At 31.6% G+C, this 22844-nt stretch overlaps 2 protein-coding genes and 1 pseudogene across 2 annotated transcripts; 1 reads left to right on the forward strand and 2 right to left on the reverse strand.

The window, feature by feature from the left end:
* Positions 1 to 1296: 1296 nt before the first annotated feature.
* On the reverse strand, positions 1297 to 2056 carry LOC125843540 (uncharacterized; annotated as a pseudogene).
* A 3-nt stretch (positions 2057 to 2059) lies between these two features.
* On the reverse strand, positions 2060 to 3041 carry LOC125845925 (uncharacterized). Its single transcript, XM_049525411.1, has 2 exons — positions 2531 to 3041; positions 2060 to 2346 (listed from the first exon to the last, which is right to left on the reverse strand). Exons 1-2 carry the CDS (start codon positions 3039 to 3041, stop codon positions 2060 to 2062), a joined length of 798 nt encoding a protein of 265 aa, XP_049381368.1.
* A 3828-nt stretch (positions 3042 to 6869) lies between these two features.
* On the forward strand, positions 6870 to 8217 carry LOC125844707 (lignin-forming anionic peroxidase-like). The gene is made up of 4 exons (XM_049524036.1): positions 6870 to 7129; positions 7245 to 7436; positions 7515 to 7680; positions 7778 to 8217. The coding sequence occupies exons 1-4, from the start codon at positions 6917 to 6919 to the stop codon at positions 8164 to 8166; spliced, it is 960 nt and encodes a 319-aa protein (XP_049379993.1). The 5' UTR covers positions 6870 to 6916; the 3' UTR covers positions 8167 to 8217.
* Positions 8218 to 22844: the final 14627 nt, after the last annotated feature.

The raw sequence follows: 22844 nt of genomic DNA on the forward strand, positions 1-22844 counted from the left end.
TCAAGCTATTTTTCACATCAGTTCCTAATCCATACAGAGTTTTCCTTCAAACAATGGATGCCCAGTCTCCATCTAAAAGATTCACAAGAGGTATACCCTTGCATGTCGAAAATAGTGTTTTGAACTTCAAGTTTTGAACTTCCAATTTTTTGATTGTAATATACTCATTTGATCGATTAAGTCTTTTACTTCCTTGTTTTTGTTAATTTCATTATATATGCAGTTTAACACTTTAATAATTATACAAACTAAATTATACAATGTATATTTATACATTAACTGTATAAATTTATGTGTATTTTTTATGTTGTGTATATGTATACACTTATTGATGTGTCGAGTAAAAAAAGGAAAGATAAAACTTACGTTTATACAGATCACAATGATAAACTGAAGTTGTTGTTTGTGGGTCATTGGACTGTATAATCATCATTTTTATATTTTTTGTGTTGATTCATGTCTTCTATTGTTTGCTTATACAATTTGTGGTTGTATAAATGTATAATATTAGTATACACACATTTATGAGGCTTATACAATTGTGGTTGTATTTTTTATGTTGTGTATATGTATACACATATTGTGAGGCTTATACAATTATCAATAAAATATAAATATACACACGACTTAAATAACAATGGTTTTTATACATTAACTATATAAATATATGAGTATGTTTTATATTGAGTATATAAATATACATTTGTTAGGATTATACAATTGTTCATAAAGTTTAATTATACAAATCAACTTATACAATGTATGTTTATACACTAACAGTATAAATCTAGGAGTACATTTATGTTGAATATATACATATACATTATTAAGCTTATGGGATGTTCATAAAGTATAAGTATACAAATCACTTAACTAACAACGACATATATTTACAGATTAACTGTATAAATTTTGAAAGTTTATACAATCTTTAATTCCCTTAATTCATTATGAATATACATTATCTGTTCAAAAAGGGAAAATCAATATAACTAATACAATAGAATACAATGTTTAATAGCCGGCTTATACAAATATAATAAAATGTTCAATTTAACTTATACATATAGAATTTCTGTATATGATGTACAATATATACGCCAACGATAATTCATATTATATACAAGAGCATGAATACAAAATGAAGATAAAAAAGGATCACAATTAATAGGACATAACAATTTTATTCCATCATCAACATTCCAACTCATACAGTTTAAACACAGAGCCAGTTTAGAATAACATTCAAGTATCTATAAAATTGAATTTACACTCAAATATAATCAAAAGAGCTTATTAAACTTCTTGAGGTCTGTTTCTACATGAATGCCTATTGTTACCTGCAACTCCACATGTGTTACACGTATGTTTTCCTTTGAGACCAAGCAATTCACATTTTGTTTTTGAACGGTGTTTATTTTTTGGCCTTCCTGGAGGTCTTTTGAATTTTGGAGGCCGGACTTCATCATACATTATGTATTCAGGTATCACCCATTCTGCTACATCATGCAATGAATAAATTGGTATCTCATAAATCTTCAAAATCGTCTTTGGTTTATACAAATTCGAGCAATATCCATCAGCCACTAGACTTTTCCTCTTTAGTACAACCCAAGCATGTTCACATGGTATTTCTTCGTATTAAAACTTTCCACAACTGCATGTTTTATTCTTTAAACATACCACAAAACTCCTACCATCATCAGTCACATTATATATATATTCAGTTGACAGCACAACCTGTTTCATACAAATAGATTTATTTATATGTATAAGTCTATGCAATTGTATATATATTCTATCTGTGTGCATAATTGATTAATTAACACTACATATACATAAAACATACCCCCATTTGTGTGCTCATTGCTTCATTTTCGATCAGTATCTTCTGAAATTTTCCAATCAACGGAGTAAATGTGCAGGCTATCTCGTGTTTGTTGTCATGATTCCATCTCCCAAACATCAGTTTAACCTCTTCTAGAAAATTAAAAATTGGTAATTCACGTACATACACTAATGCAACATTTATACTCTCTGCAATGTTAGACGTCATAGCCTATCCCCGATGAGTTTCTGCATGACACCTTGACCACTTATCATATCCAGCTAGCTCCAAATACTCTTTGACACCTACACCAACCTTTTCTACAGTATCCATCAACCTATCAAACTCAACTTTACTGCAAGTCTTTGCCATAGTATAAAACATAGGACTTAGCTCCTTTGATGCCTTCCTAAATTTCTTCTCTACATTACACCACCAGTGCCACATACAAGCATAATGTGGCACATTTTTATACACTTTTGTGACTGCCTTTATGATGCTCTCATTTTTATCGAAGACTACACACATATTACTCCTTTCCCCATAAGCCTTTCTTAGTTGTACAAAAAATCAAGACCAAGCTGCGTCATTTTCTGAATCAATGATACCATAGGCCAGTGGGAAAATATGTCCTACATTTTTATTTACATACAAATTAACATAAAATAAAAAATATACATTCACAAACATAATGAAACATACCTGCTCCGTCCATTGTACTTGCAGCCACAAATGTTCCATTATACGGTCCTCTTAGGTGACTTCCATCAACAACTACGACAGGCCTGCAATGATCGAAGCCTTGTATACAATTATTCAACGCAACAAAAAGATACAAGAACTCATTTTTGTCTGTTTTCTTTAGACGAATATGCGAGCCTGGATATGTAATATCCATCATATACAAGTATGCTGAAAGTTTGCTGTAAGATGCAGTTGTGGTGCCCCTCAATGAAATCAAAGCCTTTTCTTTAGCCCTCCAAGCCAACGAGTAATTTACATCAACTCCCAAATATATCTTTACATCACTCTGAATATCAGAAGGTGTATATTTTCTCTTGTGATCAACAAGCTTAGGCTTAACGATCCCACAAATCAGCATGTTTGTCGCATGTTTTTGTGAATACACTTTATCCTTCAAAGGACAAGTATGATCTGTATTAAATGCTCGGATCCTAAACGTTCCAGACTTGTTGATATTTGATGCTTTCATCAACCACTCACATTCATCAGAAATACATTCCAGCATATAACTACATCAACAAATACAACACAACATATAAATATACAAATAACTAAAACAACATATACAGTAATGTATTTGTTTGTATAAACTAGTTACCTGATTGCATTTGACCTCACAGTTCTATATTGAAATCTATTTTCAATTGCATAATTTTCCATCATAGATTTCAAAGTGGCTTTGTTCTTATACACTTGGTCAATCTCCACGTACTTATTACAAGGATCTGAAATGAATCCATCGCAGCTCCCTGACCCCAAGACACAAAACGGCTCTACCGATTCACCAATTGATAGCTGCCTAGTCTCAAAATCAGCAAATTGATGTAACCATATCATTCTCCTGATTTGAACTTTCACACAATTCAGTGATATTGCTATTATTATCCATTTTGCTTATACAAATTGGATACTTGTTGAAGTCATCTGCAGCCTTTTTAATCATGATATACACTCTAACACCCATGTCGTTGTGAATCAACATTGGCGTTTTGCTTTCTTTAACCTTATACTCAATTTTCAGCTTAATCACATTTGTATCAACACTGAGTTGCATTGCAATAACATTATACAACTCCTTATACGATGAACTTTCTTTAAAAATCATCCCCTCAATTGGATAATCAACGTAACAATTGTCATTGTCCCATCTACCGGAATGCATAACCAAAATCGCTAATGAAGCCATTTTCAAAATTTCTGTATAAAAAAAAAGTTATATATACATATACATTTATACGATTAAGAATTCAACAACAAGCAGAACATATATTTATACAAATTCTAGCAACTTCACCTATTCACATATATATACATATTCCAATTATATACTCATATAAACGTTTATACACACATTCTGCATATACATTTTTATATAAGCAATTATATACACAAATTAAAATTTTATACACAATTATACAATTTCATACAAGTGCAGTGTTATTATTACTTTCACATAGTACAAATTTTTGCATTTGTATAACAATCATATATCCAAAATCATGATGAAGATGCACTGTATAAAACATACACATAATAGTTTCATATATGAATTATACATATCTTACTGAATCATATCTAAAAACCTATACGTATAAACTCTAAGCAACTATACAAATCCGAACACAAATATTACTGTGAAATGAGCGAATCTCTGATCACAAATTCAAAATAATTAACAATTTCATCCAGAAAATTTCCAGATCACAATTTTTTCTAGATTACAAATTAACTATACAATCATAAGTGTTAAACTCTATTTCGAACAAAATATACACCTCTCAATATACATTCAACTTAAATTGATGATTGTTAAAAAGGAAATCTGATTTTGAATACATGTTGAACACCATCTTCGACCAAAAAAAGCAAAATCAGAGTATGTTTTCGTCATGAAATTACCTCCTGTTGCTATCTCTACAGTCCAATGATCTCGATTGTTTGTGTAGTACCGTCAATAGCTTGATCCATTTTCTGAATTGAGTTACAATGGANAGAAAATTTCCAGATCACAATTTTTTCTAGATTACAAATTAACTATACAATCATAAGTGTTAAACTCTATTTCGAACAAAATATACACCTCTCAATATACATTCAACTTAAATTGATGATTGTTAAAAAGGAAATCTGATTTTGAATACATGTTGAACACCATCTTCGACCAAAAAAAGCAAAATCAGAGTATGTTTTCGTCATGAAATTACCTCCTGTTGCTATCTCTACAGTCCAATGATCTCGATTGTTTGTGTAGTACCGTCAATAGCTTGATCCATTTTCTGAATTGAGTTACAATGGAGTTCTTACTATTGAAGACGACGAAGAAGGAAGGGAATTCGAATGGAATAGAACGTGCGTGACTTCAGTGATTTTTTTCCTTTTTTTTTTAACAGAAATTAACGCCTTTTTTTTTTTTTTTAAACAATCAAAATGTATTAAAAAAAACTGACTAGCGAATATAAAAAAGACACATCCATAGCAAACTATAATTTTGCTACGGACTGCAATTTTACAAAGTTTGCTATAGCATACAATTAGCAATTTTTTATTTGCTATACGTAAAATTTTCTCTTTAAAAAATTACACCACGAAAAAAAGGTTTAAAATCAAGGGCGAAAATCGATGGACAAGGTTATAAGTTTAATTTTTACGAAAAATGCATTGTCGATTTTACCTTCATCGCTTTCGTGAAACTAATAGACAGGATCGGTTAAAATTGAGGGACAACCGATCGTGTCCGTCAGAAGGTATATATGATTTTCATAAATATTCATTCAAATATAGTTAGTTGGAATTGTACCCAGGTATCACTACACCAAAATAAACTTTTAGTGACAATTAATTTTTCTTTTAGTGGCAATATTTATTGCCACAAAAATATTTACCGACATTTAATCGAGCAATTTTCACATATAACAAATATAAAAATTATATTTGCATGTTATAGTTATAACTATAGTTTGCATAATTGCGTTCCATAACAAATTTTATGTTTGCTATGGAGCTTTTGATTTGTATAATTCGCAAAATACATCCAATTTTCTACAAATTGTTCAGTTTTGTATAAATTCATTTATACACTGTAATTTGCATAATAAGATCTGTATTTGTATAATTATTAGTGTATAGGAAGAAAATATATGTATTTGTATTTGTATATACACTTTTCTCTCGCTTTATACAAACACAAACGCATTTTCTACATTTTATATCCAAATGTATAAAATGACTAATTGTATACCGAATCAGATGGCAAAAAAATGGGATGTTTACTGCGAATTACAAATCAAATAAACTAGGACAATAACATTTAATTTGAATTAATAGTTTACTATTTCATAAAATTTTCCCTTAATTTATTGCTATTGCATTCAATGTCGCTAAATGCTTTAGTGATATTTATTTAGAGTGCCGGTAAACACCAATATTATTGCCGCAAAAAGTTAATACTTTTGGCGGCATTTTTTTAGTGTCAATTACTATTGCCAGTAAAATCACCTTAACATAACTTTAGACAATTTTACTGCTCAATTACACATGCTCTTTGACGAAATATTTTAATCATTATTATTTATACTTTTCAATTATAATTTTGCACTTCAAAAGTTGACCTCGTCCATCAATTTTTATAAAAAAAAATATAAAATAATTAAAAAAAGGAATAACTGCGTTGATTTTCTGTTTAAAAAAAAAACAACGAACATCCAATATCAACCCAAAAACCAAAAACCAAAAACCTCGTCACTTAGTTCTCTTTTCTCGGTAAATTCGTCACTTAGTCAGAACAAAAAACCTAAAAATAGTGTGAAGTCACATTTTCAACTATAATTATTATATATGATATGAAGTAAGTTGATTTTTATCCTTTTGAAGATAATGTACTTGTTATGTTTTAATTTATTTGTTTTATTTTTTTCTCTATATTTGGTATTTTAAGAAGAGTGTCTTTCCTTTTTTTGTCAACTCTTTAATTTCAATTTTTCACATGACATATTTAAAATCATAAAATTAAATAACATTTTAATACCATTATAAGATTCAAAAGTCCTTTTAATTTTTTCTTAAATTATATATCATGTTAAAGTAGACAAATAAAATAAATTAAACAAGACGGAATAATATATATGTGTAACTCATGAGAAGAGCCTTTCAAATATAGGTAGACAAAGAAAAAGTCAAATACAAAAGCTAGCAATAACGCGGAATATTAATTTTGCAATTGGCAGCCAATAGTGACCAAAAAAAGACTTTCATTTGCCTATAAATATTTCAGTAGCACATTTCTTCTTCTATCACCTTAACATCTATTCTTACTTCTTGGCATCATATATTATACACACTTTCCAAATGATTACTTCAAACAACTCTTTTGTTGCTATATTTTCTCTTCTCTTACTCTCTAGCATGCAATGTCATGCACAACTTTCTTCTACATTCTATGACCGCACTTGCCCTACTGCTCTCACCACTATTCGTACAAGCATAAGACAAGCAGTTTCAAGTGAACGTCGCATGGCTGCATCCCTCATTCGTCTTCATTTTCATGATTGCTTTGTTCAGGTCAGTTATATTAGATGCTTTATGTTTCTCTAAGTACTCAAGTTCAAATTATTGGCTTGACGACGTATAATATATATTGATTGTAATTTGTGGATTTAACTTTAATTATGTATAGGGTTGTGATGCTTCTATCTTACTTGATGAGACTCCAACAATTGTAAGCGAGAAGACTGCATTGCCAAATCTTGGATCAGCTAGAGGATACGGTATTATAGAAGATGCAAAAAGGGAACTTGAGAAAACATGTCCAGGAATTGTGTCATGTGCAGACATACTTGCAGTTGCTGCTAGGGATGCATCCACTCTCGTAAGTGCTCCTAGTTTTAAAAAATGCTATAAAAAGGTATGGTCGGTACTAATCAATATTATGTTTATTAACAATCAGGTTGGAGGTCCATCATGGACGGTGAAACTTGGAAGACGAGATTCAACCACTGCAAGTCATACTCTTGCTGAAACTGATCTCCCAGGTCCTTTTGATCCTCTTGATAGGATTATTTCTGGCTTTGCCAACAAAGGCCTTAGCACAAAGGATATGGTTGCTTTATCAGGTAAAACCCTCATTATAAAATTATTAAAAAAAGAATTTTATCAATCATATACTTGTATAGATAAGAAGATCTAACGATTTAAATCATCTTATTCTAGGTGCACATTCAATTGGTCAAGCACAATGTTTCCTTTTCCGCGATAGAATTTACAGTAATGGAACAGACATCGATGCTGGATTTGCTAGCACTAGAAGACGTCAATGTCCTCAAGAAGATCAAAATGGAAACCTAGCTCCACTTGATTTGGTTACACCCAATCAATTGGATAACAATTACTACAAGAACTTGATTCAAAGAAAAGGTCTTCTTCAATCAGATCAAGTCCTTCTTAGTGGCGGATCAACAGATAGCATTGTTACTGAATATAGCAACAACCCTCGCACATTTGCCTCTGATTTTGCTGCAGCCATGATTAAAATGGGAGATATTAGTCCTCTAACCGGTCAAAATGGGATCATAAGAACTGTTTGTGGAGCTATAAATTGATTTTTCACTTATAAGTATATTTATATTAATTATTTGGATTTATTTTCTCTATGTAATGAGTTGAAATAATGAAATAAACTCTGTGTGATTCTCTAATGAAGTTAAAATTTCTACCTAATGTTTCACAAATATATTACACAAGGCAAAGAGGTGAAAAAAATCTAACCACAAAAAACAAAAAAATTATAATAATGGGTCCATCGACTTGAATAAAAAAAAAAAAGTAACTTTAGATACATATTTGTCTGAGCTCATGAAAAATAGAATTAAAGTTGATTAAGAAATAAAATATGGAGAATTCTTGATTAATAAAATAAATTGGAATACATATTTCTCGATATCATGATATGGTTGGGAAATAAATTAAAGGAAGAAGAACACTTTGTTATAATTTTATTTGTATAGATAGAAATGGGAAAGTGTTGAGATTTATTCACGTGAATTCAAGATATGTGAACTTTATTGAATCAAGATACCGCTTAACAAAATGATATACATATAGTCAATTTGTTAACACATATACAAACTCATGAGATGTACTAGTCAACCACATGTAAGGGACCGGATAGATAATACACTAAAATGCAGTAGAAGATAATAAACTACTCCATAAAGTAAAAAAAAATACAGCAAGGAGTTTTACATGGAAACATCCTTGTTCAAGGGAGGAAAATCACGATCATTCACACAAGATTTTCATCAGTTTTCACTATTTTCAAGCAACAAGTGAATACAAACTCCAAATATACATAAATAGATTAAACTCTTAATCTCACCACATGTAATAGCCCTATTACAAAGAGAGCCAAAACAATACCTCTATTTCCCACTATATTAACTAACTCCAATTAATATAGACTTCAATCACACACCACACAGTTAACTCTAACTATGCTTATTATTTTTTCTCACAACAAAGACTTGATGTGTTCCTTTATAGATTAGAAACAGATCTTACAAGTTCACCACAACCCAAGTGTTCACTAACAACACTTAGAAGACACACTTGATAACTCTATCAGGTCTTTTAAGGTTGTTGAAGGCTTGAATTCTTCAAAGACAAAAAACACCTTTTAATATTTTTGCTTTTAATGTCTTGACTGAGTTGTTTCATGTCAAATGAAGATATATTATCCTCTGAACAAAATAACCTAGCTAGTGTTCTTTGATTGGTTGAGTACATTGTTTTCGTTTCTTGTGCTCACTAACCACGTCAGAGAGGATCACCCTTTATAGTTTTTCACTATTTGACTTAAGATACTTGATCACCTATGGGATCAGGTTGCAGATTTGTGAGTATCATCAAAATTTCGAATTCTAACATTTTTTCCTTTTTTGATGATAACAAACAAACACTTTATTATTTCCTTTCCATCAATATTTTCCAGCATACATAGTCCCCTGTCACTTGTTAATTAGATTCCCCCTGTCACAAATACCCCCTGTCACCAACACCATTCTTTCCCCTTTTGACATCATAAAAAAGTTAAAGTAGTAAACATAAGCAAGATGTCAAGCAAAAACACAATGAATCCATAGACAAAGGGCAACACAAAACATGAGTAACTAAGCACACAGAGAAGAATCAACGTAGCAAATAAAACAAGGGAAGGTATCATCAATAGAAGGAAAACATCCACCATACTAACTGTAAGTGAAAAGCGAAAAATAACAAAGTCACAAAGCCACTGTCAGATACAAAAACAAAGGATCGGGAAGGACTTTAAGACGGAGGGGGTTGGGGGACAAGAGATTTTAGGATCAGGTTCATGCGGGTGTTCTCATCCTCATGGACGTGGATAAGATTTTGGGTTAGAGACTTGACCTCAGCATCCAATTTGGCATTTGATTCAACCAACTTAACATTGCGAGCCTTTAGTGCTTCAACATTCTCTTGCCCACATGTACTTGGACCTGGTCCCTAAGATTGTTCCTTCTGAAGCAGTACTTCAAGCCTCGTAATCTCCAATTCTTTTACGGTCAACAAGGCTTCTCAGGCATGGCTTATCTAGAACATCCGGATCAAACACCGTGCCATTTAACACATTTTGGTTTCGACAGTAGTTACTCGCTCCTCCCTAGTTAAAACTTTACGACCCTTTCCCTTTTTTAGTAGGCAAACCAAGTCCCTTCACATACTTAGACCTAGGTTCCACTACTTTTTCCACAAGTTCTACTACCTCTTCCGTAGACTTCTTTTTATCCTTCTTCTTTCTCTTCATCACACCCCTTGACTTTGATTCTAGTGTCTTAATCTTTTTTCCATATACAACCTTTTTGATCTTGTTCACTACTCGTACTATATCCTCAGATTCAGTAGCGCTATTATTCGGCTCCTGTGACACATCGACTAGGTCTGTAGGCAGAACTAGTTTGTCTTCAAAGATGCGGTGGTTTTCCTCTTGCGTCTGTGCTAAGTTGTTTGTGCCTTGTTGGCAGCCATGACGTCATTTAACAACTTCTTTTGAGCTCTGCAAGTGGGATAACTTTTGACAATATTTGAGGGAGCAAATTCGATCATTTTCCCTCTTCCTTCGCCGGGCCTTGAAATTACCCATATTATGTTGTGCCTTCCTCTTCTCTTTAGCTTAATCACCATGAGTTTATACCTGCAGAAGGTACTGAGTTGAATTAATATGTGAATGCTAGACAAAAAGCAAACGTAAGGTATAAAGAATGCATTACCAAAAGAAATTAATAAGATAATGAAATTATTTTAGTAATTACAGCCTATGCTAGAATTTAAAATAAGGCATCGAGGCAAAAACAAAAATTACAAAACAGATATTTAAGACTTTTCCTGGGACTAGAACTTTTTCTTTATTGACCTAACTATATAGGATCAACATTAATTAATTTCATAACTCAAACATAGAACTTTAAAATATTCATATGATTTTTCAATTTATCTACTCAATGATGTGGGATACACGCGCAAATCACGTGCCCAGAATTTAGTATTATTAAAAGTGGCAAGTTTTGAAGCACACAGTTGACTTACTTTTTTGCCTTTATTCTAAAACTATTTTTATAATATTTTTCTTTCTCTGTCCAACAATACTTGTCTACTATTAATATTTTACACTTCTTAAGAATCTATAAATAGAAGGGTAATTTTACTATATTACCCTTTGAATATAATAAATACAATGTCTTGAAATATGTAATAGAGAATTACTATATTAATGATAAGGAAAAATTATGATCTAAGTGTAAAATTATCCATTGATTTCATAAAATGGACAAGTATTGTTGAACATCCCAAAATAATATAGTGGACAACTATTATTGCTGAAGAAGAATGATTTCCTCTTTTTGTTAAAAGAAAAAATCCCATAAAAGTGGGCAATGGAAAAGGTTTTAAAACATAGAAGAAGTTAAAAATAAAAAAGAAAGAAAAAGTTAATCACCCTAAAATAATTAAGAATAGGAAAAGTCAAAACAAGTACAAAATTCGGAGTAAAATAAGCCCTTAATTAAAAAAAGGAAAAGTAAAAAAAAAGGTGCAAAATTCGCTGGAAAAAGTAAAAAAAAAAGAAAAGAATGAGGCTGACTGGATTCGAACCCTCGCCCTCATGCTTCGCGCGCGTTATTTTTCAAGTGTTAACCAGCGCACCCACGACTACTAGTGTTCTATGGGTGCTTATTTTTCTTTAATAACGTATTTATCATATTTTCTATATATATATATATATATACAAAAAAATTTCCGGAGTCAATGGGTGCTCGAGCACCCAAAACTGACTACGTGGGTCCGCCCCTGATTATTGGACAAAGAGAGTATGTACGGGAAAAGACACAAGTACCCCCCCTACAGTATGAGCGACATCTCAACGACACACCTTAACTAAACTAATGTCTTATTAACCCCCTGAACTCATTTATTTTGTAATTTAATACACCTTTTGACTTATGTGGCACACTCTGTGACTCCACACAATTGTGGCATGTGAGAAATGTTTGGATGCCACGTAAGCTAAAAGGTGTACAAAATTACAAAAAAAAATGAGTTAAGGGGGGTAATAGGACCCTAATTTAGTTAATGTGTGTCTCTGGGATTTTGCTCATAGTCTAGCGGGGATAGGGATGTACAAAACCGAACTGAAAACCAAACCAAACCGCAAACCGGAAAAAAAAACCTGACCAGTAGTATGGTTTGACTTGGTTTGGAATTGAAAAAAAAAACCCGACTATATTTGGGTTGGTTTTATTTTAACTAAAAAAACCAACCCGAGACCAAATCAACCCGACATTATATAGATAATTTTAAAATTTTATTTTATACATAAAAATATTTACTTTGATATAATTTTTAAATAATTCTTATACTTTTTCATAGTTTTTCGAACTAATGATTCAAATAGAATTCTTATTATACAAATCTAAATTCGAAACAACTTTGACATGCAAAGGCTCGTAATCCTCTTGGATGGAGTTTCATCATTCATTTTTTGTAAAAGCTTGAAATCTGAAGATCAAAGTGAGATTTTTGGGAAAGAAATTACCCAAAAACAAGAAGCATAAGTCGGTCATATACAAACAGAAAAAAATAGACACGATTTAGATTGTTATGTGCAAAAGTGAAAACATGATTAGGAGGGAGAGAGTGAAATTCGAAATTCATATGGATATGTGTGAGTGAATTAAGGAAAAATATTAGGAAATGGAGAAAGGAGAGATAAAATTGAGTTTGTATAAAATTTTATACTAAGGCCAAGAATTGTGATGTTACGTTGATTCTGTATACAAATAATGGGTGGAGGGTGGGTGAGTTGGGTCCCATATTTAATGGCAAAATTTATCAAAACTGTAGTCACGGAAACTATACCCCTGTTGAATAATAACATAGTAATGTTTGCCAAGTCACGTAATTTTCCCTTTAATATATTATTAAATTTAGAAACTGAATGGTCCAATAAAAATTATAGTTCATAAATGTTGGTAATTATAATAAAGCTTAAATCAAAATCAAATTAATATTACTGCAAAAAGAAAATCAATTCAATACTAAGAATTGTTCTTTAGTTTTACATTGGTTTAGAAAATTAAAATACATACTCTAATTTTAATTTCCTTTAATATTTAGTCATGTAACTAGTACTTATTAAACTTATTTTAGCATGATTTATAACTTTTAAATTATGATCATTTTCATTATGACTTATTAATTTGCAATATTTGTTTTACGCGATTTCATTATTATTTTTTTGTTGGATATTTTAGTGTCATTAATCATATCATATATTGTGTTATTTTCTTAAGAAACACCTTAGATAGTTGTATTTTGGTAGGACTAAAGAAATATTTGAAGTACAAGTAAATTATATATTTGTATGAATACTTTAATGGAAAAATCCGAACAAAACCCGGAAATCCGAAAAAATCCAAAAAAATCCAAGGTTGAAAAACCCGACTTTTATTGATTTGGTTTGGTTTATAAATTTAAAATTCGACACAAATGATTTGGTTTGATTTTGAAAAATCCGAACCAACCCAGCTATGTACATCCCTAAAGGGGGTACTTGTGCCTTATCCCGAGTATGTACTAAAAAGTAAAATTTTTATTGCAATAAATATTATTAGACCATTAAATATTTTATAATGAATTTGTTTAGATGAGAAATTAAATTTGTATTAGTTTTTTTCAATTTCTTCGAGTTACTATTCTATTTAATGCTTATCGTGAATATACAATATACAAAATTATCATTTAATATCTTAATTATAGTATTAAATGTGCTCAAGTGTTTCCCATTTCAATTTCCAAATAATATTCAAGTCTGTACCAAGAAAATTCGTATGCATTAAGCTCTATTTTTTCTACTATATTTTCTTTATTTCTCTATTAGTTTTTTTTTTTTCAAGTAGCTCAAAAATCATGTTTTTTAACAATAAATGAGGTATTTTATTTGTTTTAAATTTTATATGCAACCTCTATTATTTACCACATCACTTGTGTTATACGTTTTAGCAGTTAAGGGGTATTTATGAATTTTTGACTAAAGTAAGCCATTATTTAAATCAATTCACCAAAATAATATGTTTTTTTGAAAATTTATAAAATTAGTATAAATGTATTCTTGAGTAACGTTTTAGACTATATTTTATTAAAAAAATTTCTGACGCATAAAATATATGGGCTGACGGCATTAAGTAAAGAAACGTTATTGGTGGAACGTTTTAACTATAAAACGTTATTGTCAAATACGTTTTATGATTCGTTACTCGGAGGCACATTTTATAGCTAAAACGTTACTCGCAGTTAGGGGTGTTCACGGGTTGGTTTGGATCGGTTATTGGTCAACACCAAAACCAAATCAACTTAATCGGTTTTAAAATTATCAAAACCAAACCAAACCAAATATAATATACATTTATCGGTTTGGTTTGGTTCGGTTATTCGGTTATTAACCATACACAAAAATAAAAGAAACAATTCATTTAAAATGTGATAAAAGTGATAACAATCCATTCAAAACGAAAATAGTTAGAATGACTTAAATTACTGAATTTTTGATTACTAAATTTACTATCAATAAAGCTTTAAAATTCACTATATTGGTCTAGAAGGAAGAGAAAATAACATTTTCAGTCCTAAAGAATTGTCATAGACACTCATATACATGAAATCAATAAGATAAATGTTTCATTTTGGGAATTTTTGCTTTCAATAAGTAAATTATAAAGAAATTTTAATGAAAATATGTATAAGATATTTAAAATTGTTTACAAAAATAATATATTAAGTATGTATATTAATAAAATATATGTATATAATTCATAGGTTTGGTTCGGTTCGGTTATTTCTTCGATTTTTTTCAAATAAAACCATAACCAAACCAAATACTATTCGTTTTCAAAAATCTAAAACCAAAACCAAACCAAACCCAAATAAAATCGGTTTTATTTTATCGGTTTGGTTTGGTTTTTCGGTTTGGATTGGTTTTTATCCAAACCGTGAACACCCCTACTCGCAGTAACATTTTCTTTAAAATTCAGACATAGACTTTTAGTTTTCTTAGTACGTTTCTTGTTAATGTATCGGTTACTTTTTAACTGTTCACGAATTTTAGTTGTGTTTGTATCCTTCCAATTAGTTGTTGTAAGCTAACTTCAATCCAAGATTCCAACAATGCACGACGTTTCTTTTTCCGTTCTTGTCCCTTTTGAATAAGCTATGTTTGTGAGCATAACCATGTTCTATTGGATTTTTCTTGTGAAAATCAAGTGAACAAAAAAGGATAAAACAAATAAATAAAAGTGATGATTTTTCTTTCAATTTTCCTCCAAGTGTTCGATAAATTATAGTGATAAATTACCACCTCAAATTAATATCCTAGCGAGAGAAAATTACTCTCGAGTTAGAAAATCAACATTATACATGTAGAGAATACTAAGAAAAAAGAGAGTAAAGAACCAATAGACAAATGAATATCGAAAATCATCGAAAATCCTAATAATTAGGATCTAAAGTAGTGAAATTTATTTTGCTCTAAAAAAAAATCAAAAAATTGTTAATGTTAATATAACTATTTAAAGAAAAATATTTTTACAAAACAATAATAATTAATAATTAATTCTCAAAATTTTAAAATAAATTTAAAATTTATCTCAAATTGAAGACATCACTAAAAAAAATTAAAATTTAATAGATAGAGAGAGAGAGTTGATATTTAGAAAATCATCTTTAAGTAACTTACGTCTTGAAAACAAATGTTGGATATATATATATATATATATATATATATATATATGGAAATTGTGGGTGAGAGAACGACCGAAAAATCACATGACTGACAATGAAATATTTCTATAAATTATTTCTTGAACACGTAATTTTTTTCTACACTTGTAAGAATTCAAAAATTCTTTTATATGTGAATATTTTGATTTCTCCACTTTTTAGAATTATTAGATCCTTTCAACTGACAAAATTAAAACTCGTGAACAGTTAAAAAGTAACTGATACATTAACAAAAAAACGTACTAAGCAACTGTCTGAATTTTAAAGAAACGTCACTGTGAGTAACGTTTTAGCTATAAATCGCACCTCCGAGTAATGAATCATAAAACGTATTTGGCAGTAACGTTTTATGCTTAAAACGTTACCACCAATAACGTTTCGTTATTTAACGCCGTCAGCCCATCTATTTTATGCGTCAGAATTTTTTTAATAAATTAATAGCCTAAAACGTTACTCAAGAATACATTTATACTAGTTCTGTAAATTTTCAAAAAAACATATTATTTTGGTGAATTTATTTAAATAATGGTTTACTTTGGTCAAAACTTCGGTATTTATTTGCTATGAAATTCAATGGTGAGTGATATATTTATCTTCAAATCCTACATTTTGGAGAATTCGAAATTTGAAATTATGATTTTATGATTTGAAGTTAACATCCCTAAATGTATTCATACATACACATTTCAGGGGATATGAGTTGCATTTCGTTAAGGCGTGAATGGATGGTAATTCAGTTGAAAATAACTCTAACATTGTAGCAAAGCATTCCCATTAGCTTGAATTTCATATCAAAATCCACATACAGAACTTTTTCATTTACAAATAAAAAGCATAACCCAAAGTAGTCCTCATAAATCCGACTTCTGTAAAAAAAATAAAAAATCACTCTATGCTTGACTATTATTGCCCAACCATTATTTTGCTCCTGGAGACTCACATGACACACCACCAACACCTAGTAGATGAACTTAGCTTCATTGATAAAACTAAGGTTCCGCACGATGCCAATGGTCCTCTTTTGAAGCTTGTGAATAACAAGTAGGTTCCTCACTAGAATGCGTAATAGCAGACAAGGAAAAGGGAATCGTAGGCTTCAACGAACCAGTTTGAGTACGAGTAACCATGCGTTGAACAGAAGGTAGTGGAGCCTGAGTGAATTATTATCAGATGGAGCAGTAGGCAGTGGTGAGTGGATGTTTGTTCCCACTGAAGGTTGGTGCAAAGCTGGACTAGACGAAGGTAACAGAGAAGCGATAACACTTGACTCAGAGGAAGCATGAGGGGTTGGTTGAGAAGGCAACAACGGTAGTTGTAAAGTTATTGGGTCACTAACAGAATTGGTCGATGAGCTGGGAATCTTTGCATCCTGTGAGGAAAATGGAAACACATTTTCATCAAAAATGACATGACGATATACAAAAAAATTTCCTGAATCAGGGTCAAAACATTTATACCTCTGATGAATTTTACTATATCCTAGAAAAATACAACGTTTAGACCTAGGTGACAATTTGTCGTTTGCATAAGGACGAAGCCAAGGAAAACAAAGACAACAAAAGACACGTAATAAAGAGTAATCAGGATCTGTTGTTGTAGCCGAGGTGTAGGTAGTCTATTAATAGTATACACGGCTGTTTCAAAAGCATTAGTCCAAAAACGAGAAGGAACGTTAGAATGATGCAATAGTGCTCTCCCTGTTTCAACAATATGCCTATGTTTTCGTTCCGCACAACCATTTTGTTCGGGAGTATAAGGACAGGAGGATCTTTGTGTAATCCCATTATCACATAAATATTGTGTCAAAGCTTGAAACTCACCTCCCCAATCAGCTTGAAAAGATTTAATAGATCGTCCAAAATACTTTTCAACAATAGTACGAAATTGGATAAATATAGAAAGAACTTCAGACTTGAACCGAAGAAAGTAGATCCAAGTGTATTTACTAAAATGATAAAAAAAAAAGATGACATAATATTGATAACCATCATTAGAAACAACTGGGGCAGGGCCCCATACATCTGAACAAATTAAATCAAGAGGGCCAGATGCCTTAAAAGTAGACTCGCCAAACAGGACTTTATGACTCTTACTAACAGCACAAGCAGTGCATAAACTAGATGGTTTACTAGACGTGAAAACAGCAGCCGATAACGCTTGACGAACTATAGGATAGGATGCATGCGTCAAACGAGCATGCCAAACACCAAGAGAAGCAGCAAAGGAAGCTGGTGAGAGTAATTTCGTCACCGGAAGAGAATAGAGTCCATCAGTACTCGGGCCAGTGTGTAGTATCCCCTTCGTTTCCAAGTCCTTAATCAAAAAATGATCAAGAAAAAATTCAACAGAGACATTATTAGACTTGGCAAAAGAACTAATAGAGACCAAATTCTGAGTAGCGGTAGGAACATGTAGAATATGATCAAGTTTAAAATTTTTATCAGCAGCACTGATGAAATTTTTACCTATGTGAGATATGGGTAATTTAGAATCATTACCTAGAGTGACCTTTTCAGGACCTTGATATTCAGAATGCATAGCAAGATTATCAAGATTAGAGGTAAGATGATGCGTGGTACCACTATCCATCAACCAATTCTGTGTAGGTGAGGTTTGGGTACTGGCCAAATGTGAGGCAGGGCGGTTGGATATTCTGGTTCCATTATGAGTTTTTGGTGAGGGATAGACTCGTGCAATGTGCCCTTTGCCTTCACAGTTGTGACAAACAATTTGTGACATGTCTGAAGGTATTGGATTAGGGGGCTGGTGGGAAGCACAATTTTGAGTCGACTAAGAGAATCCTTGATTCTGATAGCGTACACGACCTCGATTACCTCTTCCTACTCTCCCACAACCAGGATGCGGAGTGAATGAACTCTGGGTAAACTGTGACGTGGGTGCAATAACAGTAAGAGCTTCATCTCATTTTAATTGACGTTCTTCATTCAACAACATTCCATATAAAGTGTCAAAAGAAATTTCCTCTTGACGTGATTCAAGTGATCTTGTGAAAGGACGATAAGTTAGTCCTAATCCAGCAAGAACAAATTCGACTAAATCATCATTGGAAATTGGGTGCTGCAAGGCAGCCAACCTGTCCGAAATTCCCTTCGCCTTTATTATATATGACTCAATACTTGCATTCTCTCTCTATAAATTATGCAACTGAGATTTTAACTCACGAATTTGTGGCTTTGAACCGGAAGCATAAGTAGTCACAAGTTTAGTCCACGCTTTTTGAGCAGTTTCAGCACCAACTAGTTGAGGTAATATACCTTCAGAGACTAAAGCAACGATCCAACTTAGGACAAGTTGATCTTCTCTCACCCAAGAATTATAGGCAGGGTTGGGTTCATTATTATCCAGAAGCTGTTTTGGAATTACCTCATTACCTTCAATATGATAATCAAGACCACAACCCCTAACCATAGGGAGAAATTGTGTCTTCCACAACAAAAAATTGGAGAATGTAAGTTTAACAGGCAGTTGATGGGCAAGGTTGGGAGAAGGAAAAGCAGTAACAAAGGAATTATGTGTAGCGGATGATGTTCCAGACGTAGTAGAAGTAGAGTCGCCTGCCATTGCCGTCGTTGCGTTGTGTTTTTTTTTTTTTGGTTGTTTAAACCTCTTAGGGCTTTGATACCATGTAGAACCTTTTCAATAATACTATATGTGATGTACATGAGTGAATATATATAAAGTCTAACTTAAGAGTCCTATAGTTACACAAGTACAGTAACAAAACCAACACAAACTAGGAGATAGGAGACTAATCCTAGTTGGACTACAAATGCTGCATCATCTGTCTTCACCGGTGATTGGAGGTTGTTAAGGAATGATTTTATTTTGGAAAAATGACTTCATTGTTGTCGATGGACTTGCAATCAATAGCGAGGAGATGTATTACACCATTAAGGTACAATGATGTTATTTTATGCTATTTATGTTAGTGCATAAAGTAACGTCATTGTACCTGAATGGTGCAATCACCAATGTATCTCCTCACTATTAGTTGCAACTACATCGACAACAACAAAGTCCTTTTTCCAAACTTAAGCCATTACCCCACAACCTCTAATAGCCGGAACATTAGCTATATAAATGAAGCTAAATTCATCTGTAGGTGTTGGTGGTGTGTCACAGGAGCAAACCAAAGGTTGGTCGATGATAGTCAAGCATAGAGCAAAATATTTTATAAAAGTCGGATTGCTCGGATCCACGACCATTCCATATCATAAGAATCATTATGGGGTTTCTTCATTGTCGCTATCATCATATGTGCTCTAGAGTGTTGGTACTAAAAGGATTGCAACATTTTGAGGACCCCATCTCTAGCCACAATTGGGGTGATTGGTTAACAAAATCTGAAATAGTACTATTCAATATTAGTGGTTGAGGCATTGATGGTAGTGATGGTGGTGTCTGTGTGGTGGAATCGTAGATGGTATCATTGATATTAGTGATTGAGTCTTTGGTGGTGGTGGTGGTGGAGTGATAAAATTGTGAATGGTAATATTAAATCTTATCGATTGAGGTATTGGTGGTACTGATATGGTAGAATTGACAAAAGTATCATTGAATATAAGGGGTTGAGACATTGGTGGTTGTGGTGGTGGTGGTAGAATCTTGAATGGAACTGTTAATTATAGCGGTTGAGGCATTTGTGGTTGTGTTGATGATGTCGATGAGGTGTACTCGGTAATGAATCCATTGAATATTAGTGGTTGAGGCATTGGTGGTGGTGGTGGTGGCCGGTGTTTTTGGGGCATCATGAAGGGTACTATTGAATGATAGAGGTTGATTCATATGTGGTGGTAGTTGTAGTGCCGGTACCATTGAATATTAATGATTGAGGCATTGGTGGTGGTGGAATCCTGAATGGTACTATTGAATATTAGTGGTTGAGGCATTGTGGTGGTGTATTGTTGGGGTTACGGAATCAGGAATGGTACTGTTGAATATTAGTAATTGAGGCATTGGTGGTGGAGGTAGGGTGCTGGAATGTCAACGACGGTGTGATGGTAGATGGGGCATGATTGTAAGTACAAATGAAACTGGAACTTGTATGTGAGAGGTGTTTTGATTTCCTTCTTATGATTCAGTGGAGACATATATGAATAATGAGTTCCTTCTACTCATTTATAGCTATAACTTGTATATCTGAATTATGGATATCATTTTCAAATTATATTAGTAAGATTGGTAAAGATATTTTAATATTGGTCAATTATATAATAATTAGGTGAAATATTTACTACAAAAAATCGTTTACACTCTGATTTTTTCTAGCTAAATATTGCATATTTTCACCTTCTTTTCCAAATAATTTAAAAGCAAATTGCAATTAATATGCAAGTTTAGCAATAGGTCAATGACTCCACAATGATTCAGCTAGATATCACATATTTTACCTTCTTTTCCAAATAATGTAAAAGCAAATTGTAATTAATATGCAAGATTTAGCAATAGTTCAATGACTCAGCAATGATTCGGCTAGATATTGCATATTTTCACCTTCTTCTCCAAATGATTTAAAAGAAAATTATAATTAATATGTAGCAAAACGTAAATGACTCAGCAATGATTTAGCTAGATATCTCATATTTTACCTTCTTTTCCAAATAATTTAAAAGCAAATTGCAATCAATATGCAAGATTTAGCAATAGGTTAATGACTCGACAATGATTCAACTAGATAACACATATTTTCACCGTTCTTTTCCAAATAATTTAAAAGTAAATTATAATTAATATACAAGATTTAGCAATAGGTCAATGACTCAGCAATGATTCACCTAGATATCACATATTTTCACCTTCTTTTCCAAATAATTTAAAAGGCAAATTGTAATTAATGGAAGATTTAGCAATAAGTCAATGACTCCGCAATGATCCAACTAGATATCACATATTTTAACTTCTTTTCCAAATACTGTAAAAGTAAATTGTAATTAATATGCAAGATTTAGAAATAGTTCAATGACTTAGCAATGATTCAGCTAGATATTGCATATTTTCACCTTCTTCTCCAAATGATTTAAAAGCAAAATGTAATTAATATGCAAGATTTCACAATAGGCCAATGACTCGGCGATGATTAAGCTAGATATCACATATTTTACTTTCTTTTCCAAATAATTTAAAATCAAATTACAATTAATATGCAAGATTTTGCAATAAGTTAATGATTTGGCATTGATTCAGCTAGATATCACATATTTTCACCTTCTTTTTCAAATAATTCAAGAGCAAGTTGTAATTAATATGCAATATTTAGCAATAGGTCAATGACTCGACAATGATTCAGCTAGATATCACATATTTTCATCTTCTTCTTTTTTCAAATAATTTAAAAGCAAATTGTAATTAATATGCAAGATTTAGCGATAGGTCTATGACTCAGCAATGATTCAACTAGATATTGCATATTTTCACCTTTTTTTCCAAATAATTTAAAGGAATAAGACAAAGTACCCCCTAGACTATGACTTAAATTTCAGAGACACGCCTAAACTTAACTAGGATCATATTACCCCTAAACTAATTTTAAAATGGAATAAATACACCATAAATGCTAATGTGACATAGAGAGTGTGCATACTCTCTTGAAGGCAAGTGATGAGTGAACAAATTGAACGCATGTTCTTTTTTAATTGGTAACTTTATAATTAGTTAGTACACATAATTATGGATATTAAAACTTATATATATTTAATTATTTTCATTTCTTTCTTTGTCAAATATTTATTTTAATTTATTTCTCACTTTAAACTTTTATTTTTTTCTTTCATTAATTTCTTGCCTTTTCACTTCTAATTATTTTTTAAAAATTATGCGTATTTTTTTTAAAAAATAATTAAAAAGCTTCATTTAATTTAATGTTTTAAATTTTTTTATGTTTTATTTGATTTTCTTCACTTAGTTTGATATTCGT

The sequence above is a fragment of the Solanum stenotomum genome, chromosome 11 (genome assembly GCF_019186545.1).
Source record: "Solanum stenotomum isolate F172 chromosome 11, ASM1918654v1, whole genome shotgun sequence".
Taxonomy (NCBI): Eukaryota; Viridiplantae; Streptophyta; class Magnoliopsida; order Solanales; family Solanaceae; genus Solanum; species Solanum stenotomum.

Bases quoted from the DNA above. Each gene is read 5' to 3' on its own strand.
- LOC125844707 (XM_049524036.1), top strand. From the start codon at position 6,917: ATGATTACTTCAAACAACTCTTTTGTTGCTATATTTTCTCTTCTCTTA. The intron at 7,437-7,514 runs GTAAGTGCTCCT...ATTAACAATCAG, and splicing joins CTAGGGATGCATCCACTCTC to GTTGGAGGTCCATCATGGAC. The intron at 7,681-7,777 runs GTAAAACCCTCA...ATCTTATTCTAG, and splicing joins GGATATGGTTGCTTTATCAG to GTGCACATTCAATTGGTCAA.
- LOC125845925 (XM_049525411.1), bottom strand. From the start codon at position 3,041: ATGAAAGCATCAAATATCAACAAGTCTGGAACGTTTAGGATCCGAGCA. The intron at 2,347-2,530 runs GTATGTTTCATT...ATATGTGTGTAG, and splicing joins AAGTACAATGGACGGAGCAG to TCTTCGATAAAAATGAGAGC.